The sequence below is a fragment of the Platichthys flesus genome, chromosome 24, assembly GCF_949316205.1.
Source record: "Platichthys flesus chromosome 24, fPlaFle2.1, whole genome shotgun sequence".
Lineage (NCBI taxonomy): Eukaryota > Metazoa > Chordata > Actinopteri > Pleuronectiformes > Pleuronectidae > Platichthys > Platichthys flesus.
The window spans coordinates 7,369,686-7,391,764 of NC_084968.1; the positions used below are offsets into that span (position 1 = coordinate 7,369,686).

Below are 22,079 nucleotides of genomic sequence, written 5' to 3' on the forward strand. Positions count from 1 at the left end.
TGACTGTTTGCTCTGGAGTGCAGCACATTCCTCTCGGCCTTAATTGATAGCAATTTTGTGGTTTTAGATGTGATGTTTGATTGGGAGGCGGAATTGAAGTCTTAATTTGAAGGGCACCGAGTTTTTATTGTCTTTGGAACATCAGGGGTGAATGCCTGAGTGATGGCCTTACTACCTTGTGAGACACATCAAGGGGGGAACCAGTGAGTTGGCACTAACTTGGATTGCTCCGTTCTTTTTCTTTTTTGTACCTCTCTCTGTCAGCTTTTGTTTTTCGTGCCTTGCCAATGCAAAAGTGCAAACTGAAAGCTGCTCAGTGTGCAGTGTATTCCCTCTGTGCCAAGAGCTGTCCATTCGAACAGTTGTTTTTCCTCTATAACCAGTGGAATTGTCCCTCCAGGGGACACCTGGCCTGTTCCCCACCTCCACTGTGCGAATGTTCACTGGCTCAAACCGCCAGATGTTATAAAAGGATCTATTGAAGTAAACCTTTAGGTCATAAATGGATTAAAAAAAAGCCACCACGACTGAAAGTATTTTCTGAAACCTTCAGTGACCACACTATGTCATTTGATTTTACATGGGGCTCTCACGTCCAACTCCTTGAAAAGCCAAACACAGTCAGGAAACCGGACGTTATTTGCTCTCGAATAACTATCGGTTTTGTTCTGAAGTATCTATGGGCTCAGCGTTTTGTTTGCCATAGTGTGACTGAGATTTTTTTTTGGGACATTTAAAAAAACAGAGAGCTGGCCAAAGACGGAGTTGTCCAGAGCTAAAAAATAAATGAGCAGCGGCAGGAGCACGAGTGATAGAGAACGAGAGAATGGCAAGTGGGGTGGAAAAAAAATAGGGAGAGAGAATTTGAGATATTAGGAGAATGAATGGAAAGAATCAAAGGGGGAAGAAAAATTGGTTTACAGTTGTCTGCCTGCTGTTATTCCCTCTCTATGACTTTCTGAAATGCAAACACACTTACACACAAAATTGTGTAGCTGCAGTTGGCCCAGCACCTTGTTTGTACTAGCGTGCTTGACCAAGGCCTATTTATTGATTGGCTAGTGTGCCAGACCTGAGGACTCGCAGGGCTCGGATACCCCGGATTACTCCCCCCACATTCACACATCGCACACACTAAAACACACTCACACACATACACGCTCACACTCACACTCACTCTCTCTCCCAGTCCTCCTCCCTCCCCTCAGCTTCTACAAATTACTCCTAAGGAAGAACGGGAGCAAGTCAGAGAGGAGACGACCGGCAGTCGGGGCACACAGAGTGACCCAGAGAGGAGGGCATCAGACATCAGGCTCATATACATTCATACACACACATATACACACACACACAAATACGTCTTGAGCAGAATTGGAGTGGCAGGCTAGCACACTTTAAAAAACATGGAGCAAGATTTTTCCTCTTGCAAGCTACTGGTGACGGCTCTTCTTATACTGGTACAGTAATATTTTTTCTATTTTCATCCTGTAAATATTAAATTTGTCTTGTGATACTTTTGTCTGTTTCACTATTAATCATCTACCAATAGTAAAGCATTCAGAAAGCATGTGTTATAGTTGGTTTCTTAACTGTATTACAGAATGCAGTATGGTTATATGACTCCTATCAGCAGAAGATTTAACAGGGAAGTTATTAATGTGACTTACAGAGGGTGAGCTCTTCCTGTTACATTGCACTGTCGTGCCTTGCGGCACGACAGAGAGCGCCGTGCCGTGCAGCACACAGCAGACGACAAGAGATTCAGCAGATGTGCAAATATCGTATGTCTTGCCGACTGCAATGGCCATCGTATGTATATTGACACAGTCTGAAAATGAAGGCACGGGAGTCGGGTTTCTTTTCCCCTGTCGAGGACTTTTCCGTCTTCAAGGAAAATGTCCCAGCGTCTCAGCTGCTGACAGGTGACTTAAATAGAATCCGTCCATCAGAAAAGTACACAAGGTGGAGGTCAGTGGTCTTTATATCATATATTAATTTCCTCAATCCCACTGGATGTGAAAACATGGGGTGGGTGACAGCCTGGAGGCCGTCTGTGGTGATACATTAGCTCGTTTTTTCTCATATGAACTAAGCCAGAGAACCAATCGGTCTAAATATACATTCTTTGATGTGTAACTGGTGAGGGGGTCTTGATATTAAAGCGGGGCCTGCTCCCTCCATACAATGCAAATGAAAACCCTGGAGGGATCAGAACAGAAAAGGTGGGATATGTTGTGATGGAGGCTTAGGGAGCCTCCAAGAGGACATCTGAGCCTTTGGATTATTGGAGCCAAATCCCAGCAGGACTGCCCTTTGACTAGCACAGAACAATGGCAGCGCCATTGGCCAAACAACCTCCTCATCTCCATCCCTCCATTCGTCTGCCCCTCCTCCTTCCTCACCAGCCTTGTAATGCCTCCAGCCGTAATTGAGTGTAAAATTCACTGATGACTTTTCAAAGGAGAAATTAAAGGTGGCGCTCTCACTGGCTGCCCGGAGCGCAGGCCTCTGTTTATTTACCGCTGATCCAAACATTGGAATAGCTGGCCCGTCGCGCCACTGCCGATGCGTTTGGCTGCATGCTCCATTGGCAGCGTGTTTGGGTCTCGCCGTTCCCCCTCTGCTGTTCCTCAGGCGTCATCGCCACTGACAGCCATTCACATCGGTCCCCACACACTTTTAATAATGTGCACCCGCCAGCCCTCTCTGCAGCTTAAATGGCGTGGGTGTTTTTTGCTACCGTGACCCAAAGAAAATAATCAGAGCGATGTTATTACCTTGTATTTGCTTTCCTCTCGAAGATCCATTCGTCTTTGTGGACAAAGCACAATGCCATTTTTTTCCTGGAGAAAGGGGCCAAAGAGGTCAGAATAACTGGCCACTCCCTGAGTTTTCCCTCTAAAATCTCCAGGCTGTGTATCTCAAAAGCAGATTCTGGACTTTCAGCTCAGTGAGCACAAATCCTTTTACAGCAGGTGTTTCATGTTAGTTGTCATAGTCCCTTTCCTATTCGCTGTGATCAGAGCAAAGTCTAGTACAGGTCTACAGGTCATAATATAGGAGGTGGCCGATCTGTCCAAGTATTAGTTCCAAGTCTTTTTATTTTTTTTTCTCCATTTTGCAGGTTTTCATCCATTCAGCAGTTAGACAACCTTTTTTTTCCTGCACTTCATTCTGGCTGGCAGCTTCTGAGCAGAATACCTCGTTGACAGCAAAAGCAATGCACTCTCATTTTCACGTCCCGTCGTGTTTAGACAGTGCAGCTCTCTAACTTCATTCAATCAGCTCCGCGAAGAACACACCGAGAAGAGGCTGCCCGAGCAGAACCAAGAGAAATAAATACACCTCACACACTGACTGCCACATACTCGAGATGATCGACATCACATGACAGTGCCAGCCTTGCAAATAAACATCTGCCCTAGAGCAAGGTGAGTCCAGTACAGTCGAACCAGCACTCAGAATACAATAGGACTTTGAGGAGCGAGAGAGATAGAGGCTTTTGGAGAGGATCTTCCTTTTTTCTGGCTGTCACTCTACATCTGAGGTGAACGTTGCCCTTGCACGCAAAAGATTCATCTTCTCATAATATTGATTTTGGACGCCGCAGTAACGTCCGTGCCGCCGCTGCCAAATACAGCATGATGCAATTAACAGTGAGGGGAACAAATGTGAAGGCCCAGAGCTTAAGAGAGGACTAACATTTCATAATTATACGGGATGACTCAGACAACTGAAATATGCACGAGGGGCAAAAGTGGAGAGCTTTTGATTACTTCCCCTGACCATGTGTCTTATCCTGTCACATGCACTGCTGTTTTGTTTTCAGCAAGTTCTTTTGAATTCAGGCTCTTAGCGGCAGTGGTGTTTTTTTGTGCGCTCTCATTAAATGGTTTGAAAAGGCTGAGTTAGGAATAGCTTTGCAGGAGGAGGCTACAACTCGAATAAGTTGGAGATGATATAGGAGTATTCCCAATGCCCTTTTAAGAAAAATAAGGAAGTGAAATAACTCACTTTCAACATGTTACATGTGCGAGTGGGAACTTGTACAACTGTTTAGACAGGTAGTCCAACACATAGCCTGCTGTAAATGGCATTTGTATCACTGTGCGGTGTGTTTTATCTCAACTAGCACAGAGGGAAAGAGTTATAATGTGAAACTGGACATGCCCATACCGCCCATGACAGTTCGCATAAACTTTGTGCCTCCTTTCTTCCTCAACCCGTGTCTCTTCCTCTGTTGTGCAGAGCTCGAGGACGGCCCGCTCGGAAGAAGACAGAGACACGCTGTGGGATGCCTGGGGCTCGTGGAGTGAGTGTTCCCGCACCTGTGGAGGAGGAGCCTCGTACTCCCTGCGACGATGCCTCAGCTCCAAGTAAGGCTTTCCACACCTGTTGCATACACAGAGTAACACGGGGGGATTTGTGTCAATATAAAGTGGTGCAATATTTGTAAGGCTAATGTCTACAGGCACTTCACATTGCTCATGTGAGGTACATAAACAGAAAACTTGCATATAAAGTGCACTGTTGAACTTGGTGCGATTTGTACATGCACTACGTTCAATATTCATAGATTTTGAATAAACAGGCGACCAGCGCTCTGGAGCATGCAGCGACTCAACAACGTAAGCAACCCTAAGCCAGCATCACCACAGGTCAAACAAACAGCCCATTTCAAACAGACATGTTAACAACCGGCACTGCACCAGTATAACCTGCTTTAATATTATATGACTCAGGAATAATATGGTCAGTTTCTCAATGAATTACAATTTATTTACTCTGTTTTTGACTTTATTTTATTTGGACATGGACATGACAATGTCATTGGACGAACCAGATGCATTGTTTACAGTGTATTAGCATAAATGCTAGTTTACAACACCTGTCACTGTATCACTAACACACTAAATTAAGATAGATAACCTGGTAAACAGTATACAAGCTTCACATCAGCTTGTTAGCATTGTCACATATGCCAAACATTTCTAACTGTTTAACTTATACAAATATAAATAATTAAAATATATTTTATATATATATATATATATATATATATATATATATATATATATATATATAATATGTATTTCTAATATGAGAACCAGAGATATAAATATAAAGGTATATAAAGGTATGGGTTTCTGCCCTGTAATAACGCTCAGTCATAAAGAGATGCTCTCATACACAGTAGTTTGAATGTGTGCATTTTCAGGGTCGAGACTCATTGACTGTCAGATAAATGGAAGCATTTCATGGTCAATTTGTAAGCCTTTGCTCAAACACTATCCAAAGTAAACTCCTTACTTGGGTTGGACTGGTTTCTATTCAAGCGCCACATCATGGCTTTAAGATTCAAGGGAGGGAAGGAGAACCATTTTCTGCTACTCGCAGCTGTTCTGCCAAATAAATCCAGACGGCATCCCTAATAGTGTGAGTAAATCTCATCAATCGCATTGTTTCCCATGGGCTGTAACAAGAATGCATATGTTTTGTGAGGGTTCAATTGTGATCACTTGCCCATCCACCTCCTAAAGGATGTCTAGACGGCCGTATGAGCCTGAATCTTTAATTCATTAGTGACAATTTGGATGAGATTCTCAGTGAAGGTACGGCCATGTATCTTCACACTTCACATCAGAGTATAACGATCAATGTCCCGTGCCAAAGTATGTGTCACTTTTAATAGCTGGTTTCTGTGATAGCATCCTGCGCTTTGGTTGAATTCCCACTACTCATCATCTCGGCTTAAGACTGGAACTAACCCTCTGGACCTCTCCATCTTTTCATCCTGGTGCCAAAGTCACCCAGTTGGTTAGACTTAAAGCTCACCCAGTGGGCTTCAAGATTAAAGCTCTGGGCAAAGTGGCCAATTACAGATGGATTTGGGAAAAAATTGGAGCAGGGTATGTTTTCCATATAGAAATGCTGTCACATTTATAGGCTGGGAAATAGCTGCAGGGTGACTTCACTGCATTCCTGTATTTTACAGTTCCCGGAAAGTATCGCTCACTTGGTAAAAGGTAGCCGGTCACTGAGGGGTGCTCCAAGCGGGAGGCACCAGCTGTGGGAGGAAGAGCCACTGCGACTTTCCAAAGGCACACTGACCAAACGGGAAAGATCACGCTTGAGATCACAACCGAGATGTAGTCCGAGATGTCTTCTACAATGAATCCATCTGCATTGGTACAAGAGAACCGGAGTGAGAAGCATGAGGCTGTCAAAACCTCAAACTCATGGTGACAGTCTCCCCCGCCTCCCTGCCCCGCGTTGTAAACATGTTCCGTGGTATCAGCAACTGCCATTTCTCTTTGCTTGCCCAGAATTCTTTTGGTCAGACAAACCTTGCTACTGGCTGTAAAAGCAGTTGACGTGTTAAGAGGTGTTTGGGGTTTGAGGTTCATGTGGGATTGTGGGTAGCGTATGCCTGTGTAGCCTTGCACGCTCATGTAAGACCAGGCGGTGTGTGTTTAAAAACCTGTGTGTCCTTTGGCATTGGCGTGTATGGGGTTCTTGAGCAAACGGTCGGACCCTCCGTCGCACCTCATCCCACCTCACCCTACTGCTGCGTGGGAAAATGCGAGCGGTAGCCTGGCCCCGGGTGGCAGATCAAACAGCGTCATTAAAAAGCATAGCACAGGGCCCCTTGTGTGTGTGTGTGTGTGACTCCTTGGAAAGAGTGGCTGGAAACGGGCCCGCAACACCCTCCAAACCAATACCACTCCAACTCTCTGACCTTTAATCACACACATGCATATGCACACAGACAGGAAGGACACACTGCTACTGCAAAAATACCTCTCAAACGGGTGCATGCACGGGTACAAGTACAGACTAAACACAGATCGCCTGGCCCTCATTAGTCCCACCCGCACAACACACTTCACGTGATCACAAGCTCCATTATGAACAACAGCATAGCCAGGTTGAAGCAAGTGTGGACATATGGATTGAGTGCCATGGCAAGAGAAAGCTATTATTTATGAGGCATGTGGTTCACTTAAGCTATCAGTCTCTTTTTGTCATTTTTTTCTTATAAGAAAAGGTCTCTCTCTCAAATGTATTTAGATTTACAACTCCGGGATATAAAGATAAACAGTATAGTGTCTGAGTGTTTCCTGATAGAGGATGTTTTTACTATTCACTGCATCATTAAGTTGCAGAAATTGCAATGACATTAAGTCTGTGGTGTTCAGGGGAATTTCACCAAATGCATGCCACAGCTGTGTTTAGAGTCTATGCTAGTTAAAAGGGAATTTTCTCTGAGGCTAATTACCTCACGACTGGCACCATGATAATGTGTCTGGTGTTACAGTGTAGGGGACCACCCTCTGTGTGGCCCATGTAGTGCCACCCCCCTCCTCCTATGCAGTAGCACGATTAGCATTGGACACAAATTACAGCTGTATCTAAGCGGCAGGGTGACGTCATTGTTGTAACGGTTTGCGAGTTTGCATTTTAATCCAGTGCTGTATTTTTTTTATTTTTTTCCGTTGTCTGTTGAAGTGACCGTATTTGGAGGAGTTGAGGTTAAGCCTTACTGAGAGCTTGAGAACACACCCATCTATACCATGTGACCTGCAGGCATTGGAAGGCACTAGTTGTCAATCACACGGTGTCAACACCCCAACGCAGGCTGGCTTTAACATCTGTTTTTCTCTAAATGGGAACATGGTTCACAAAATGAACATGATGCTGCACTCTCGAGGAGTTGAAACTAGAGATTGAGACCATATACTTAATAACGTTATAAATCTATAAATCTTCTATAGAAACTGACTTGTTTTTTAAACCAATGGAGTCGCCCTCTGATGGCATTTGAGAGACTAGAGGTTTCAGTCACTTCCGCATCTCTTTTCGGACCCGGAGTCTATGTCTATTTATATAAGCATATACGTTTTTAGCTGAGTCTCATGGGAATGTCATTAATGTGCATGACATTTGATGGGGTGAACATATTTTTCTGATGATGATATAGAAAAACAGTGAAAAGAGTGATGAATTTCAGTACCAATTTTATACCATGGTTGTTTAGACGTGTCTGCAAACCTAAAAATGTTAATTATATTAAGGTGCGAGTAGAAAGATCAGGAGATCACCAAGGCGCAGAGGCTTCATCCTCTGGAAAAAGGACAGAAATATTCATAATCTATCCAATATGTGTTGAGATATTTTCTGTAGATCAAAATACTGAACGGACTAAAGCCATTTCCAGGACCATGCCACTGTAACATAGCGAAAAGTGTATCGAGACAGCCACAGGGTCATTAAAATCAAAAAACGATATTTCTTCTTGGGGGCATGAATGTGCTCTGCGAATTTAGTTGCAGTCTGCTGCTCATTTCTCCAGTTTTTCCTAAACTGATCAATAGCAGGGCTCACAGCATGAGCATATTTCAAGCATTACAGAATCAGCCACATTTTCATGCGTCTACTCGCTGCAAGAGTATCAATATTTGCAGAGTTTGTGGAGCCATTCTAGCAATTACTTCCAATCGAGCAAGAACAGTTGATGACATATATATGGACATTATGAGCATGACAAATTTTACTGCATACCCACTATAAGAAGTTATTAATGTGATTTTTTTTCTTTTCTTTCTCATGGTTACAATAGATCTTGCTCCCTTTCTTCTCTGACAATGTTACTGGCACGCAAGATGGTCGTTATACTCGATGTGTAGCCTTGTGTGTTATTAGCTGATCAGCAAATCCAGTATAATTCAAATGTTTGCATGTATTTGGCAGAAAAAATCAGGGTCATAGTCTGTGAGTTATGTGTTACGTGCTCCAGGAATTCCGATATTTCAAGACGTTTTTTCCCTAACCTTCGATGATGCCATCATGAATCCCTGCTCCTGCTTAGCCTCCACTTTGTAGCTTCCAAAGTCGAGAGGAAACAAAAAGGGAACTTTGTTTTTTTCCATTTGCCTCTGTTTTTCAAACATGTATTTTATATATTGCTCTGCTCAGCTGATTTTCCACACTGATCTGGATCTTTACTACCTGTATTTCAACTCTTAGTCTTTTTAGGGAATTTGTTTGGGTTCGGGCCCCATGACCTGTTGTTTGGCTTGGCAGAGGGGACTGTCTGAATTTGTCACAGGGTCTAATGTTCCTGCCATGCCTGTTAGTCCACATTCACTCCTCCCCTTGCTTTTCTGGAATAAAATTGTACAAACTCTTTGAGTCCTCGTTCATGCGTGAGTCCAAACTCTGCAACGTTGCCTCCAATCATGGTTCCAGATTAGCTGAGGGCAGATGACACTGGAATTCTTCTTAAGTTCCAAACTCAAAAGACAATCCTGTGATTAGTTTCCACCGGGGTCTCGGATAATTGGCCCATCGTAGTCGCCATCAATGGTTTATCATCACACGGCTTCAAAGCACAAAGGAATCCTAATTTTCAATAAGTGGTTAACTCCACAATTTGGGCAAAGACACTGCAGACTGTCAAGGGCCGAGTCGTGATCCAAACTGCTCCAATCTGTTCTGCAGACACAGACTGGAGGGCTCTGCTTTCTGCTGTACTACTGTATGTGCAGCACTGCTGGTTTATTAAGCAGAGGTTTGTTTAAAGACTTGTCACTGTGGCAAATGACAAAATGTGTTTCAGCACCTAAATTCCACCTTTTCCCTTTTTACTCAGGTTTTACTTGCATTTTCAAAAGCCTTTATTATCTTTCCCTCAATTGTGAGGCTCCTCTAGTTTGAAATCAAATGGATTTAGGTTTGTGTTTGAATGCTAACATGCTGAGGTCAGATGGTAACTGTGGTAGACAAATGAAAGTCACTGTGTGTGCTACCCCAGCTCAAAACACAATTTCCCCCAGTACAGCCTCACAGATGTTTGTGTTTCCATTGCCATTTGCCTGTTAACAGGATAACGTTAAAACTACTGAACCGATTTTATTGAAACTTGGTGGAAGGGTAGGTATGAGCCAAGGAAAACCCCATTACTTTTTTTTTAACCACCTAGTTATTCTTCTTGTGTTTATACACTTAACATTCTCCTAAAAAAGACACCCCAATTGAATAATCATCGAAGGAGAAGTCAATAAAAACAATGGTTATTGTGGTAAACATGGAAAAAAACATGTCTTATCATAGATCAGGTATCAGTCAAAGGAACAAGACAAGGTTATAACGGTAGCGTGTTAATAAAGCAGCAATTTGCAAGGCTTTTATTGATTTGTGTGTGTGTGTGTGTGTGGGTACACTAATTCTTATAACCTCTTTACAACCTTTTCCAGCATAAACACTGACATTACTGAGAACAGTAGACCTTAGTAGCCTGGTCTTACTGAGGGAAAACTTAATATCCTAGGTCCTGATTAAGGTTAGTGGTGAGATGCGGATCATGGGAAGGTTAGGGTCAAGGTTTTGGTTAGCCTGAATGATTGGAAACTGAGCAAACCCATCTGCATGTTATACCACAGACAGGCACAATCATATCATCATTTGCCGCCCCCTCTATTAAACACCTTCTTTATTAATGCAGAGTCACAGAGTATGAGTTGGACTGTTAAATCTCAACTCATCATCCTGCCGAACCATCGCTGCAGAAATCCACCCGCTTCTCAGCAATTCTAAAACACATAATGAGAGTCGGTGGTTGAAATTCCAGACGGCAGGTCACTGGTGTTCATTGTGGTTTGTTTTATCATTCACCCCCAAGGCCACTTCACTCATATGTTCTTTGTCTTATTTTCATCTGCAGGACCTGCGAAGGGCAGAATATCAAATATCGCACATGCAGTAATGTGGTAAGTTTAGCACACTCATCTTTATGTAATGGATGTCTGTGGAGCTTTCAAGTGGTTTTCTCTGGAGACGAACCGATACAGCAAATTGCGATGATGGAGGATTCATTGTGGTGGAACTGTGAAAATATTCCTCGGGCTTATGGGGAAGAGGTATAATTTAGTGATCTCGGTTCCTGTTGTTTGGACGAAAGTGAGAGGTTGTGGTGGGGAAACATCAAACAATCCATTTTGTTTTCATCTAATCTTGGTAAGCTGGTTATTACATGCAGCAGCCAAAACTTCAACCACAGAGATGTGTGACATTAACAATCTTTTCCCCACATATATCTACACCTTTATCCATTATGTGATATATTTTATACTGATTCAATCTAGAATAATCTTGTCTGTGTTGCGCTCAGGACTGCCCTCCAGAGGCTGGTGATTTCCGTGCCCAGCAGTGTTCCGCTCACGCAGACGTGCGACACCAGGGTCAGTACCACGAGTGGCTGCCTCTGTACAACGACCCGGACAACCCCTGCGCTCTCAAGTGCAAAGCAAAAGGTTCTGGCTTCGTGGTGGAGCTGGCGCCCAAGGTTCTGGACGGGACTCGCTGTTACACAGAGTCCTTGGACATGTGTATCAGTGGAGTCTGCCAGGTAGGAGACCGAATCCGAGACCTTTTAATGACTTTCTGTCACTGAAGAGTTTATATATATATTTGTATGTATCTATTGTTGAAATATGTAGATTTTATCGCCAAAATACTTAATTGTAGACTCACAATATTGTGAGAGAGGCGACCTGTCTGTAGCTCTGTGTCTCAGTGTTTCGCATTTGCACAGTTTTTTGGGATCCCACGAGAAACTTCTCATAAACCAAAACATGTGATTTCGATCAATTGCTGTTAAGAAAATCTCAAAAATGTATTTTTCAGAGGACACTTGCATACCAGCAAGTTGGGAGCAGCCACAGGCTCCTTGGAGAACTTGAGCACAAATATGCAGTGCATTTTATGAAAATCGGACAAATGTAGTGCATATCTGTGCAAAGTATTTGTTTTGCTGAGTAAAATAAAAACTTCAGTGAAACATCTGACTAGTATTTAGACGTTAAAAAAAAAATGCAGTTTAATTTAACAGTTTAATTTAATCAAGAATGGAAGGGCACTTGGAGGATTTAAGGGTTAATCCAAACTCAAAATTGTATTAACCTCCATAAAGGAGGTTATGTTGGTCTGCTTTTGTTGCGCTAAAACCATGAAATGTTTTGCATGGGTGGGGCATGACCAAAAGAAGGACCTATTCAATTTTGAGGGAGATTAGCGTCAGGGGTTTGATCCATGTTTTTTAATTCCACCTCCTTTAGCACTGCAAAATATAACTTTTTCCCAAATTTTTGTGTATTTCTGATTAAATAATGCATAGATCTACATGACCAAATTTAAATAAATCTGTTGATACGCATATCCATACATTATGTGCAGTTATATATATATATTTAATTTACTGGTTCACAGGCTTCAGCTTGACAGTGCAGTTGGCTGCAGAAACACTCATGCATCGTATATAAAGGCTGACTGAACATCATGCCATCTGCTTTACAAATGAATATCCAATGAGAAGAACAGTTGAGACTGGGCTTTTGACTGACAGCCCAGGAAATAGTTCAGAATTTTAATGCACTCTCCAACATGCTTAAAATCACACTGGGGTTTTTGGTTTTCCTTACCGACGGAGATTTCGGAAAAACGCCATCAATCAAATATGGATGCTTGAAGATAATATTTAACAGAAAACAGTGAGGGAACTTTTTTTCCTTTTGTAAGATGCGTGATCAGTTCACAGTGGATTTATCATGCTATCTCTATAATGCAAACAATAGCAGTGGCATGAATGTGGAAGAAACCGGAGGGTTTGGTTTGTTTGGATCATTCGATGACAACATTTACATGGCATGAAGAAAGACATTCTTTTTAAATCTCAATTGAAGGTTTAACAGAACCAAGATGTTTTTCATTTACTGGGACTTGTTTTCATTTTTCCTTTTATTTCATCTGTTCCTCTTTGCACATGAGCCTAACGTACATTTACTGCCGATTGCTTAAGCTCCCAGAAAAAGTGTTAAGTAATCAGGTCGCTGTGAAAGTCCCTGATTATTCTTCTTTGTGTTACAGATTGTAGGTTGCGATCATGAGCTGGGAAGCTCAACAAAGGAGGACAATTGTGGTGTCTGCAATGGAGACGGCTCCTCCTGCCGACTTGTGCGAGGACACTACAAATCCCAGCATGCTTCAGGAAAAAGTAAAGCGTCTTCACCCAAGGCAGTCGTTTGTTTAGATAATTAATTAAAACCAAAAAATAAAGACTTGAACAAACATCGTTGGGATAAGAATGACCTAAAATGACAGACACCATCTTTGACAAAAATGTTTTTGACTTTTACCCATACTGACTTTTTAATTTGGTCCATGTCACTTTAGAGAAGTGCAAGACTCGATCGATAGTGTAAAATAATATAATTATATTGCTGAAGTTGAATTACAGTATTCTCTCTCTCTCTCTCTCTCTCTCTCTCTCTCTCTCTCTCTCTCTCTCGCTCCCCCTCCCCCTCCCCCTCCCCTTCCCCCTCCCCCTCCCACCTCTCCCTCTCTCCCCCCCTCTGTCTGTTTGTCTCACCCAAGCTGAGGACACCGTCGTGGTCGTCCCCTACAAGAGTCGTCATGTGCGTCTGGTTCTGAAAGGCCCAGATCACTTGTGTAAGTCCTGGTAGGTCCAGGGTGCCCTTCCATCCAAAATAGTTGATCATATTTATATTTAAATGCCAAAATACTGCACTTTTCAACCCAAGTGTACTACATGTGCTATTTGAATTATACTACAGGTTGTGTGTTCTAGTAAAACCTTTTAAAAAACATCTCGCCCAAACAACAAGCTATAATTAACATTACGTTGTCAGCCTCTCTCATTAAGACAGTTAATTAAGAAAGTTTTTTTTGTTTTAAAGGTGACTCAGAATAGCCAGAAGAGGTATTTATTTTGCTCTGGCTCTAAGAAGATGTAAGACTTAGCAGCAAATACCACTGATGTCAAAGCACCGGCACGAAACTCCCCTCTGAATCAAATTGATAACAATTGCTCCATCTCTGCACCTATCTCTCGCTTCCAAGGTCATTTCCTGAGCTCGGACGAAAGCACTTCTTTTTCTGAATGGGTCAATTTTTCATTAAATATTTCCTCCTGCTCCTTTGTTGGCCGCGGGCACTTAAATTGTAACCATCTGTCGGCAGACGCTGACTGCTTATGGTTGCAGCTTGTTCCTGTGTTTCCCACCTTGTTTTTGTTTAAACTTCCTTGCTGGAGTCACAAAAGACCTTGTTAGGCCAAAGTTGACGTGAGGTCAAACAATGGAAAAGCTCAGTGCAGCGCTGGCCTGCTCACAGACCTACATGAGGGATTGCCAAAGTGAGAGGCTTTGCCTCCAAACGCAACAGACACACTATGTTCTTTGTGTGTGACTGGACTGAAGACCTCAGATACATGAAAGTATCTCCACATTCTATAACTTCTTCAGACTTATTTTCAGTTTCATTGTGTGTTAAGAAAATGCGAGAATTGACTATGATACTGACAATAAAGGCAAAGCTCAGGTCTCATGACGTTGGTGGATTCTATGACTATCAGTTTCCTCTTTCTGACCATGATGAGTCAATTGTGCTCTCGATTCCTCCTCTGTTTCCTCTTTAGATGTGGAGAGTAAGACCCTGCAAGGGGTCAAAGGTGACCTGGTCTTCGACGCATCAGGGCAGTACCATCTGGAGAACACCACCCTGGACTACCAGAAACTCTCTGACAAGGAGATCCTGAGAGTCACTGGCCCACTTGGAGCTGACTTCACTGTCAAAGTAAGATCTCAAATGCATCAGTCCCAGTGACCCCAGTTAAGAAAGAGAGCATCTGACACGGCTGTCGTGGCCATCCGTAAAGGTTTTACAGTCTTTAGCAGGCAAGCAGGATTTCGTACAAACTTAGTAGATACTACTCTTTCCCCTTCATCGTTCATGTGAAAAGCATACAGTCCTTTACCGCAGGGGTGCCATCCCTCACACCCCCAACCGATAATTATATAATAATAATGTGTTAATAATCTGGAGATACCCTTCCAAGACACATTCACAACAAGTTTGCTGAAAATCCATCCAGGCGTTTAGTTACTTTGTTAGCGCACACACACACACACACAGGGTCGGGGGGAGTTAAGTGTATATTGGACTTAAATTCCGCTTATAACTGCTGGATGTGTAAATAAGCAACAGTGTCCTGTTGACGCTGGCCTAAAGTGGCCAGAAAATCAGTTATTGCAGGTTTAACATAATTTCTGGAAAGTTTCACGTGAACAATGTCATCAATTCAGCAACTGAAACCAGCAACCTTCAGGCTGCTTCCTTATGGGCTTTGCTTGCAAATGATCCCAATCCGCTTTAGTCCACTCAATAACTGACATCACGGGGACATTTCTGTTTTCCTTTCCGCAGCTTAAACCAAAAACTGTAGTTTTTGCAACGCAACGCTTTGAAAATGGTGTGGCCCCGGCCAAACTGTACTCTGATAAGTTTCCATGAACTCCCGCTGAACTCACTACGAGTCCCGCAGAGTTCAGAGGAGATTCGATTTCGGATGTTTAGATTTAAAGATATCAAATTGTATGTGTGCGCCTCTTAAATATGAAATGCAAATGAGGGTATAAGTATTTTTCGAAGCGGTGTGTCGTGCAGTGATAACAATAGTAGCTCACAGAACTGGAGCTCCAAATCCAGTGGTTGACTTTAGATGTCTTAATGCCAAAATAAATGTCTGACTGTCAGCTAATAGTTGATGAAACTTGGATTTGATTCACGATGCAACTTCAAGCCTCAGAGAAATATTATCATAGGTCTGCTTATCAAATGTCACATTTTAGTTTTGTGTAATAACAATTCAGTCATTCAGTAGTGGAGCATAGGATCCTTTCCTGATACAATGCCATGACACAATGATTACAACATCGTTTTTGGCTCTGTCGCTCACACACACAAACACACACTCAGACTGGGGCCAGAGAGTGGACATTAAAATGATACCGACCATGTACTGTGAAAACTTCCCCCTCATAAACACGAGCCAGGCTCGGACGGTAAATAAGTACTGGGGAGACAGAAATCTGAGAGGAAATATTGTGAATGTGTAATTTTCTAATCTGATGACAGTCGGCTGATGTTGCAGCGCTGGAAAAAAGTTTGGACAAATGGAAAATCACAGTTAAAAAGCTCCCTGGCAGTATTTCCACTGTAAACACATGAACGTAACAACAAGGTCCTGTAGTAATAATCCGTCGTGTGGCTGCTCTTCAATATGTTAGAGGTGTGAGCGTGGAAGAAGAAAAAATGTTTATGATACAAAGTACCTTCTGTTTTCATTATTTCAGTAAAACACAGAGAAATCTTCAACGCTCGTCCAGGAAATTATTAATCACCACGTCCACCCAGCAGCTGTTTGACCTTCCAATGAGCAGAAATGAACGTATCGTGTTACTCGGCATCAAATTCTTCCAATGTCTCTGAGTGGAAAAAGAACATCTCTCCGTAGACTCCAGTCTGTTTCAGTCATCCGCTGGTTTTGTCAAAGCTTTATACTTTCCTCTGCCTCAGCACTTTTCCCTCCAGTCTCACTTCTTGACCGATTTTTTTTTTTTAGAGGACTTGTGACATTTACTTAGGAATAACCAGCGGCAGTTGTTTGAAGAGAGTAGAGAAACCAGTCCTCTTCTTTATTGTTCTAATCAACGTCAGCAAGTGGGGACTATTTAATTTGCTATAAAGAATGGCCACAATTTATTTTCTGTCAATCAACGAATGCATTAGTTGACTAGTCGTTGTGGCTCTAGGATATTTTCCAAAAATGGCTCAAAATATTGCTAAAATTGTGACGCCCTGTTGGTGTAGGTTGAGTTGACCAGTGGAGCAGACAGCGTGGTCCAGTACATCTACTACCAGCCGATCATCCACCGCTGGAGAGAGACCGACTTCTTCCCCTGCTCCGTCACATGTGGTGGAGGTAGGCCCACATTGGACTGCTGGCAATGGACTGCTGGCACATCATTTTAATCAGTTGCAGATGTGCAAGATGTACATGCTTTGATATCTTCTCGCCTTGATAACCGTAATGCACTTAACTCGTCTTCTGTTAATCTAAACTATTGATTGTTAAAGTCTATTGCTCACATGAATGATAGACTTTTAAGTAAATATAAATAAACTGTTGAGACATGTGACACTTCCTCCTCTGTAGGTTACCAGCTAACCTCTGCAGAGTGCTTTGACCTGCGCAGCGGCCGAGTGGTTGTGGATCAGTACTGCCATTATTACCCAGAGAACGTCAAACCCAAACCTAAACTGCAGGAATGCAACATGGAGCCTTGCCTGGCCAGGTTAGAGAGCAAAGGTACATACAAGCCATGTCAAAGATCTGTCAGTTGCAAACCCTAATTTCTTCAAATTTGATTCTACCTTTTAGTGATGGGTACAAGCAAATTATGCCGTATGACCTCTACCAGCCCCTGCCCCGGTATGTACTCAACTCCTGTGCGATGAATTCCCATCTCCCAGAATGCATCAATCTCTTCATGACATGTTCACCTTTCGAAACACCAGATGGGAGAGCAGTCCCTGGACCGCCTGCTCCACTTCGTGCGGCGGGGGCATCCAGAGTCGCTCGGTGTCCTGTGTGGAGGAAGACATGCAGGGAGTCATCACTCTCACAGAGGAGTGGAAGTGCCTCTACTCCCCAAAAACGGCCATCCTGCAGCCCTGCAACACCTACGACTGCCCCACTTGGCTGGCACAGGAGTGGTCACCCGTAGGTCCCTCTGTTTAAGTATATTTTATAGGTTGCTATAAAGCATCAGAAAAGCTTTGTCTCAATTCAGGGGCTGCATGCTTCAGAGACGCGGCCTACCTGGCATCACCAGCTCACCCCGCCTTTATTGCTGTTACCAATCAACAGAGGTGAATTGGAGACACCGAGAAAGTTTCAATGCCACTTTAAATTTGTTTACACGCGCACTTTTAGATGTTTGGTCTTTATTCCTCGGGAATGAAAGGACGCATTTTTCGGCTGCGTGTGGGGACACTATAGGTCTTCTAACGCGGCCTCCGAAGGATGCAGCCCTTGAACTTCAGCAAAAAATGTCTCCCAACCAAAAGTAAAGAGATGTTTCTCTGTGATCGGGGCAGTTTCCACCTGGAACGTCTGCAGGTCGCTAAATTGGGTCTCAATTAACCCCTCAGGTTAGAATATATATTGTTTTAACCAAATATACTTTTGATAAAGACGTACCTGTGATTTTCCCAGCTCTTCAGATGTTAAGCAGCATCCTCAACGCGCTCGAACCCTCCCGCAGCTGCAAAGTTAAAACACGCCTCGCTGTGTGATTACGGGAAGCCCTGCTAACTCCACCACGAGTGTCCTTCACCCTCCTCCTTTGAATGCAGCATCCAAAACATACAACGCTTTAATAAAAGCCCTTAAGTCAAGCAGCACGCATGGAGTTCTTAAACTTTCTGTGGACCATTCACATCCAGGCTATTAGGATGGTGCACGTGCATGAATCTGACCTTCCTAGTTCGTTTACTCATGTAATGAAGTTTCAGTCTCATTCACCATAAAAGCCCCTCAGGACTTCCTCATGGGGATTTTTGAACCTCAGCACTCATACAGGCATAAGTAGAGGCACAGGGAGTCAGATTTGCGGCCTCCTAAAAACATGGGATGCTGTTTACCCAGAACATTCTTCCTCTGCGTTTTAAATGCTTGTTTTGGCAGAGGGTGGACAGAGTGGACTCCTGAGCAGTGAGCTTTGGAAAGTCTCTTTATTCAAGTCAAAAACCAAGGGCTTTCTGAAGTGAAGTGGTCACAGGATCAGACATGTTAACCTGTCTGCGTATGGCAATTATCATCAGTGGCTAAGTTTTTAATTGATTATGGCGGGCTGTCGTCATCAGTGCACGGTGACCTGTGGACAGGGCCTACGCTACAGAGTGGTGCTTTGCATCGATCACAGGGGGCTCCACGCCGGAGGCTGCAGCCCCACCACCAAACCCCACATCAAGGAGGAGTGCCTGGTTACCGTGCCCTGCTACAAGACCATGGGTAAGCCGTTTTGGTCACGTCCGAACCTCTAAACTTTGCTGATTTGTGAAATAAAGTTGTATTTCCGTTGTCTTTTCTGGGTCATTTGCTCCAGATACACTCCCAGTTGAGGCGAAACCTGTGTGGCATAAGCAGGCAATAGAGCTGGAGGAGGAGATCACAGTGATGGAGGAGGCAACGTAAGTACCAGCCTATCACACTAACGTGTTGATGAAATCACAACTTTTCTCATCCCTGTTTCTCCATTCATTGTGTCCCATACCTTTAAGAAGGAATTACATGTCAAGCTTTTATAATAATAATTTGATAATAAATAATCCAGTTTTTATGCTGCCAGTTGCCGGCTTTTGGGCTTGTCCGTCCATCCCATTCTTGTGACAAAAATGTTCAAGTTTACTGTTTGAGGCATTCTACCACAGGGCAGTGATTCTAAAGCAATAGTGTGTGTTCAGTAATTCCAAACACACACGCACACACACACTTGTCACCCAGATCACGTAGCCGCGTTGAACCCCGGGTTAATGTCAGAGGTGCTAAACCTTTACAAGCCTCCTATGGTTCACAGCCCAGAAAACCTGTGAGGGGAAAAAAAATCACAGCACTCATTTCCCCCTTTTCAAAAATGACTGTTGCTCTTCAGGGTAAAGAGGCAAAAGTCAGGTCCCAGGTACACTGTTTCAACAACACTTTTCACAGTGCACAGTTCAAGAGTAACCCGGAGGTGAAATTGAAGGAGACAGGAGCCGGTGCTGCCAAGAAAACCGCGGCTGCATCGCGGTCGTGTTCATGTCAGGTGCCATTTTCGTCAACTTCGCCGGCAAAATGAGCAGCTGTAGCTCCCCGGTATTTTTTAATGTCGCCTTTCAAAACGTGCACCGGCTTGTCTCGTTTCAAACCTGTGCAGAGCAAATGATCGTCAGACGTGGTGGGCGGAGCATCAGAAGAAGACAGAAGAATGCAGCCCTGCTTAAGACAGATGTTTGATGGCACTTCAGTGAACATGAGCACAGATCTGAGTAATTAGTTTGTTGCATTAGGTTATAAAAGGTGAAAAGGGGAACTGAATTTGAAAGAGGAAAAAAAAAGCATCTTCTTGGAAACAATCAGACAGTTCAGTCACCGGCTACCAGCATTACCTCAGCAAGCCCTTAGATGTTCCAGATGTGCTTGTCCCACATACCAGTTGACTAATACAGGCTGTCCTCTCGAGACAGACAATGCTTGGACTCTACCCAGTGTCTTGCATGACTTGTATTAGGGACCATGTTTGCCAGTTCCTAAACATCTATTGCTTTGACTTGTCTTTGGAGCGCCAGGTGGGACGGGAAAGAGAGCGAAACGTCAAAGCATGCAAGTTTGCTCGAATGCAGCAAAAACAACATGTCTGTCCTCCAATAGCACATACATATCTGTGTATAATACACGGGGTCATTCACAAGCCAACAACAATATCTGCCCACCATATGGGGCCAGGTTACGGATGTGAGAGGAAGGAGAAGGAAATTCCTGCGTCACACTTATTGCACTTCCATTCCCAGAACTTATGGCTGCCTTCAACCACCACTGTGCATCTGCCTGAAAAATTAAAGCCATATATGCTCCCAGGGTTTGCCAAGTGTTTCTTAGTTTTTTTTCAAATTACCTCTGCCATGAATAAATAAAATATTTCCGTCTAGGGAAATTTAATTGACGTGATTACAACGGAGCTTTGGCAGATATCGCAAAGAAACATTGCGTTGCATTGTGTCCTTCCATGAATGAAATCAAGATTGTTTTTGAACTGACAGATGTACTTTAACAACGCATGAAGATCAACATTTCCGCGGGTTCGCCTGTTGACTTCGTTGTTCCTGTTCCAAGGTCTCACTGCCGGTGATTCATTTGTTTGTCCGAAAAACACGGCGAGTCTCTCGGCTCTCGTAAAAAGGGCCGAGCTGTGCTGTAATTATGAGCTCTTTATTGAGGCATCTTACAAAACAGCGGGGTGCTCTTGTGTTGTGGTCACGCCGCGCAGCCAAGGAAAAAATGCAGCTGGCTGGTTACCTCTAAGGTTTACATGTACACTGGAATCAGCTGTACAACTCTGATGTGGGGCTTTTATTAAGTGCAGTCACTTACGGGAACATTTGTGCTCCGGTAATATGGTTGACACATTGTGAATTTCTTGATTCCCAGTGTTCAGCTCTGCTCAACCAGATCCACGCCGACTGACTATAAGAGAAATATCTCTGTGTCTCAAAACCCGTAGGTGATTTGCAGGGGGATGACGGGGGACACTCCCCCCTTTAAACTAACATGACCAACAACATAACATAACATGATCACCGTGCATTGATACAACAAACATTTTTAGCCATTTCAGGAAAACAGCAGATATTTTTTCTCATGAAAACTCCCGAAACTAGAATTACCCAACAATTCTTTTTTTTTACTGACGAGTCCACTCTGGCTTCCTCCCACCATCCAAAGGTTAAATGGGGACTCTATAATTGCCTGTAGCAGTGAGTGTGAATAGTTGTTTGCCTCTGTATCTTGGCCCCGTAATGGACTGGCGACCTGTCCAGAGTGTGCCCCCACGCTTTTCAGCCAATAGCTGGGCCCCAGTCTCCATGTGACCCTCAAAGGATGAGGGGAATAGAAAGTAGATGGGTGGAAGATTAATGGCTCAGCAACCTTTCATCTGCATCAGAATTATCACAACATCATGTGGACATTTTCCATCGGCAGGCGACTTTAGTTAGACACTGATTTGCACAGTAACAAGGGTTATTCAGCGGAATCAATTCAGCTTGTGTAGTATTTGGTCTTAAACATTCCTTTGTACATGTATGAATTTTAAAATATATATATATATATGTATATCTTAAATTATCCTAGCCAAACAGAAGAAAGTTAAGCACGCCCTAAACAGGACCGCTCCTGTTGGGTAGTAAACATCTGGGCTGCCCTCTAACACCCTCACTCATCCACACATGTTCTGCTGCCCTTGGCCCAAAATGGCTGTGGTCAGCTGTTAAACATGCTGGTGGATCTGCACCAGTGTGGGCAACCATCTATTCAAATCCATTCAGACTCGAGCATGAACAACGTATAAATATTTGAAGAGTATCTGGTGCACGTCGTGTTACAAATCTTCTTTGTATTT

General features: G+C 43.4%; 1 protein-coding gene across 4 annotated transcripts in view; it reads left to right on the forward strand.

Annotated features, from left to right (window-relative positions):
- Positions 1 to 22,079, forward strand: part of LOC133949969 (ADAMTS-like protein 1) — a 91,387-nt gene that overhangs the window by 52,495 nt on the left and 16,813 nt on the right. For 3 of the 4 annotated variants that reach the window (XM_062384091.1, XM_062384088.1, XM_062384089.1), the window contains exons 3-14: positions 4,249 to 4,376; positions 10,724 to 10,769; positions 11,171 to 11,407; positions 12,925 to 13,051; positions 13,432 to 13,506; positions 14,495 to 14,652; positions 16,729 to 16,840; positions 17,075 to 17,213; positions 17,300 to 17,350; positions 17,437 to 17,641; positions 18,787 to 18,934; positions 19,029 to 19,113. In XM_062384091.1, the coding sequence (XP_062240075.1) occupies positions 4,249 to 4,376; positions 10,724 to 10,769; positions 11,171 to 11,407; positions 12,925 to 13,051; positions 13,432 to 13,506; positions 14,495 to 14,652; positions 16,729 to 16,840; positions 17,075 to 17,213; positions 17,300 to 17,350; positions 17,437 to 17,641; positions 18,787 to 18,934; positions 19,029 to 19,113 (1,511 nt within the window). Of the gene's footprint in view, positions 1 to 1,234; positions 1,458 to 4,248; positions 4,377 to 10,723; positions 10,770 to 11,170; positions 11,408 to 12,924; positions 13,052 to 13,431; positions 13,507 to 14,494; positions 14,653 to 16,728; positions 16,841 to 17,074; positions 17,214 to 17,299; positions 17,351 to 17,436; positions 17,642 to 18,786; positions 18,935 to 19,028; positions 19,114 to 22,079 lie in introns of those variants that run through there. The other variant, XM_062384092.1, reaches the window with a different exon arrangement.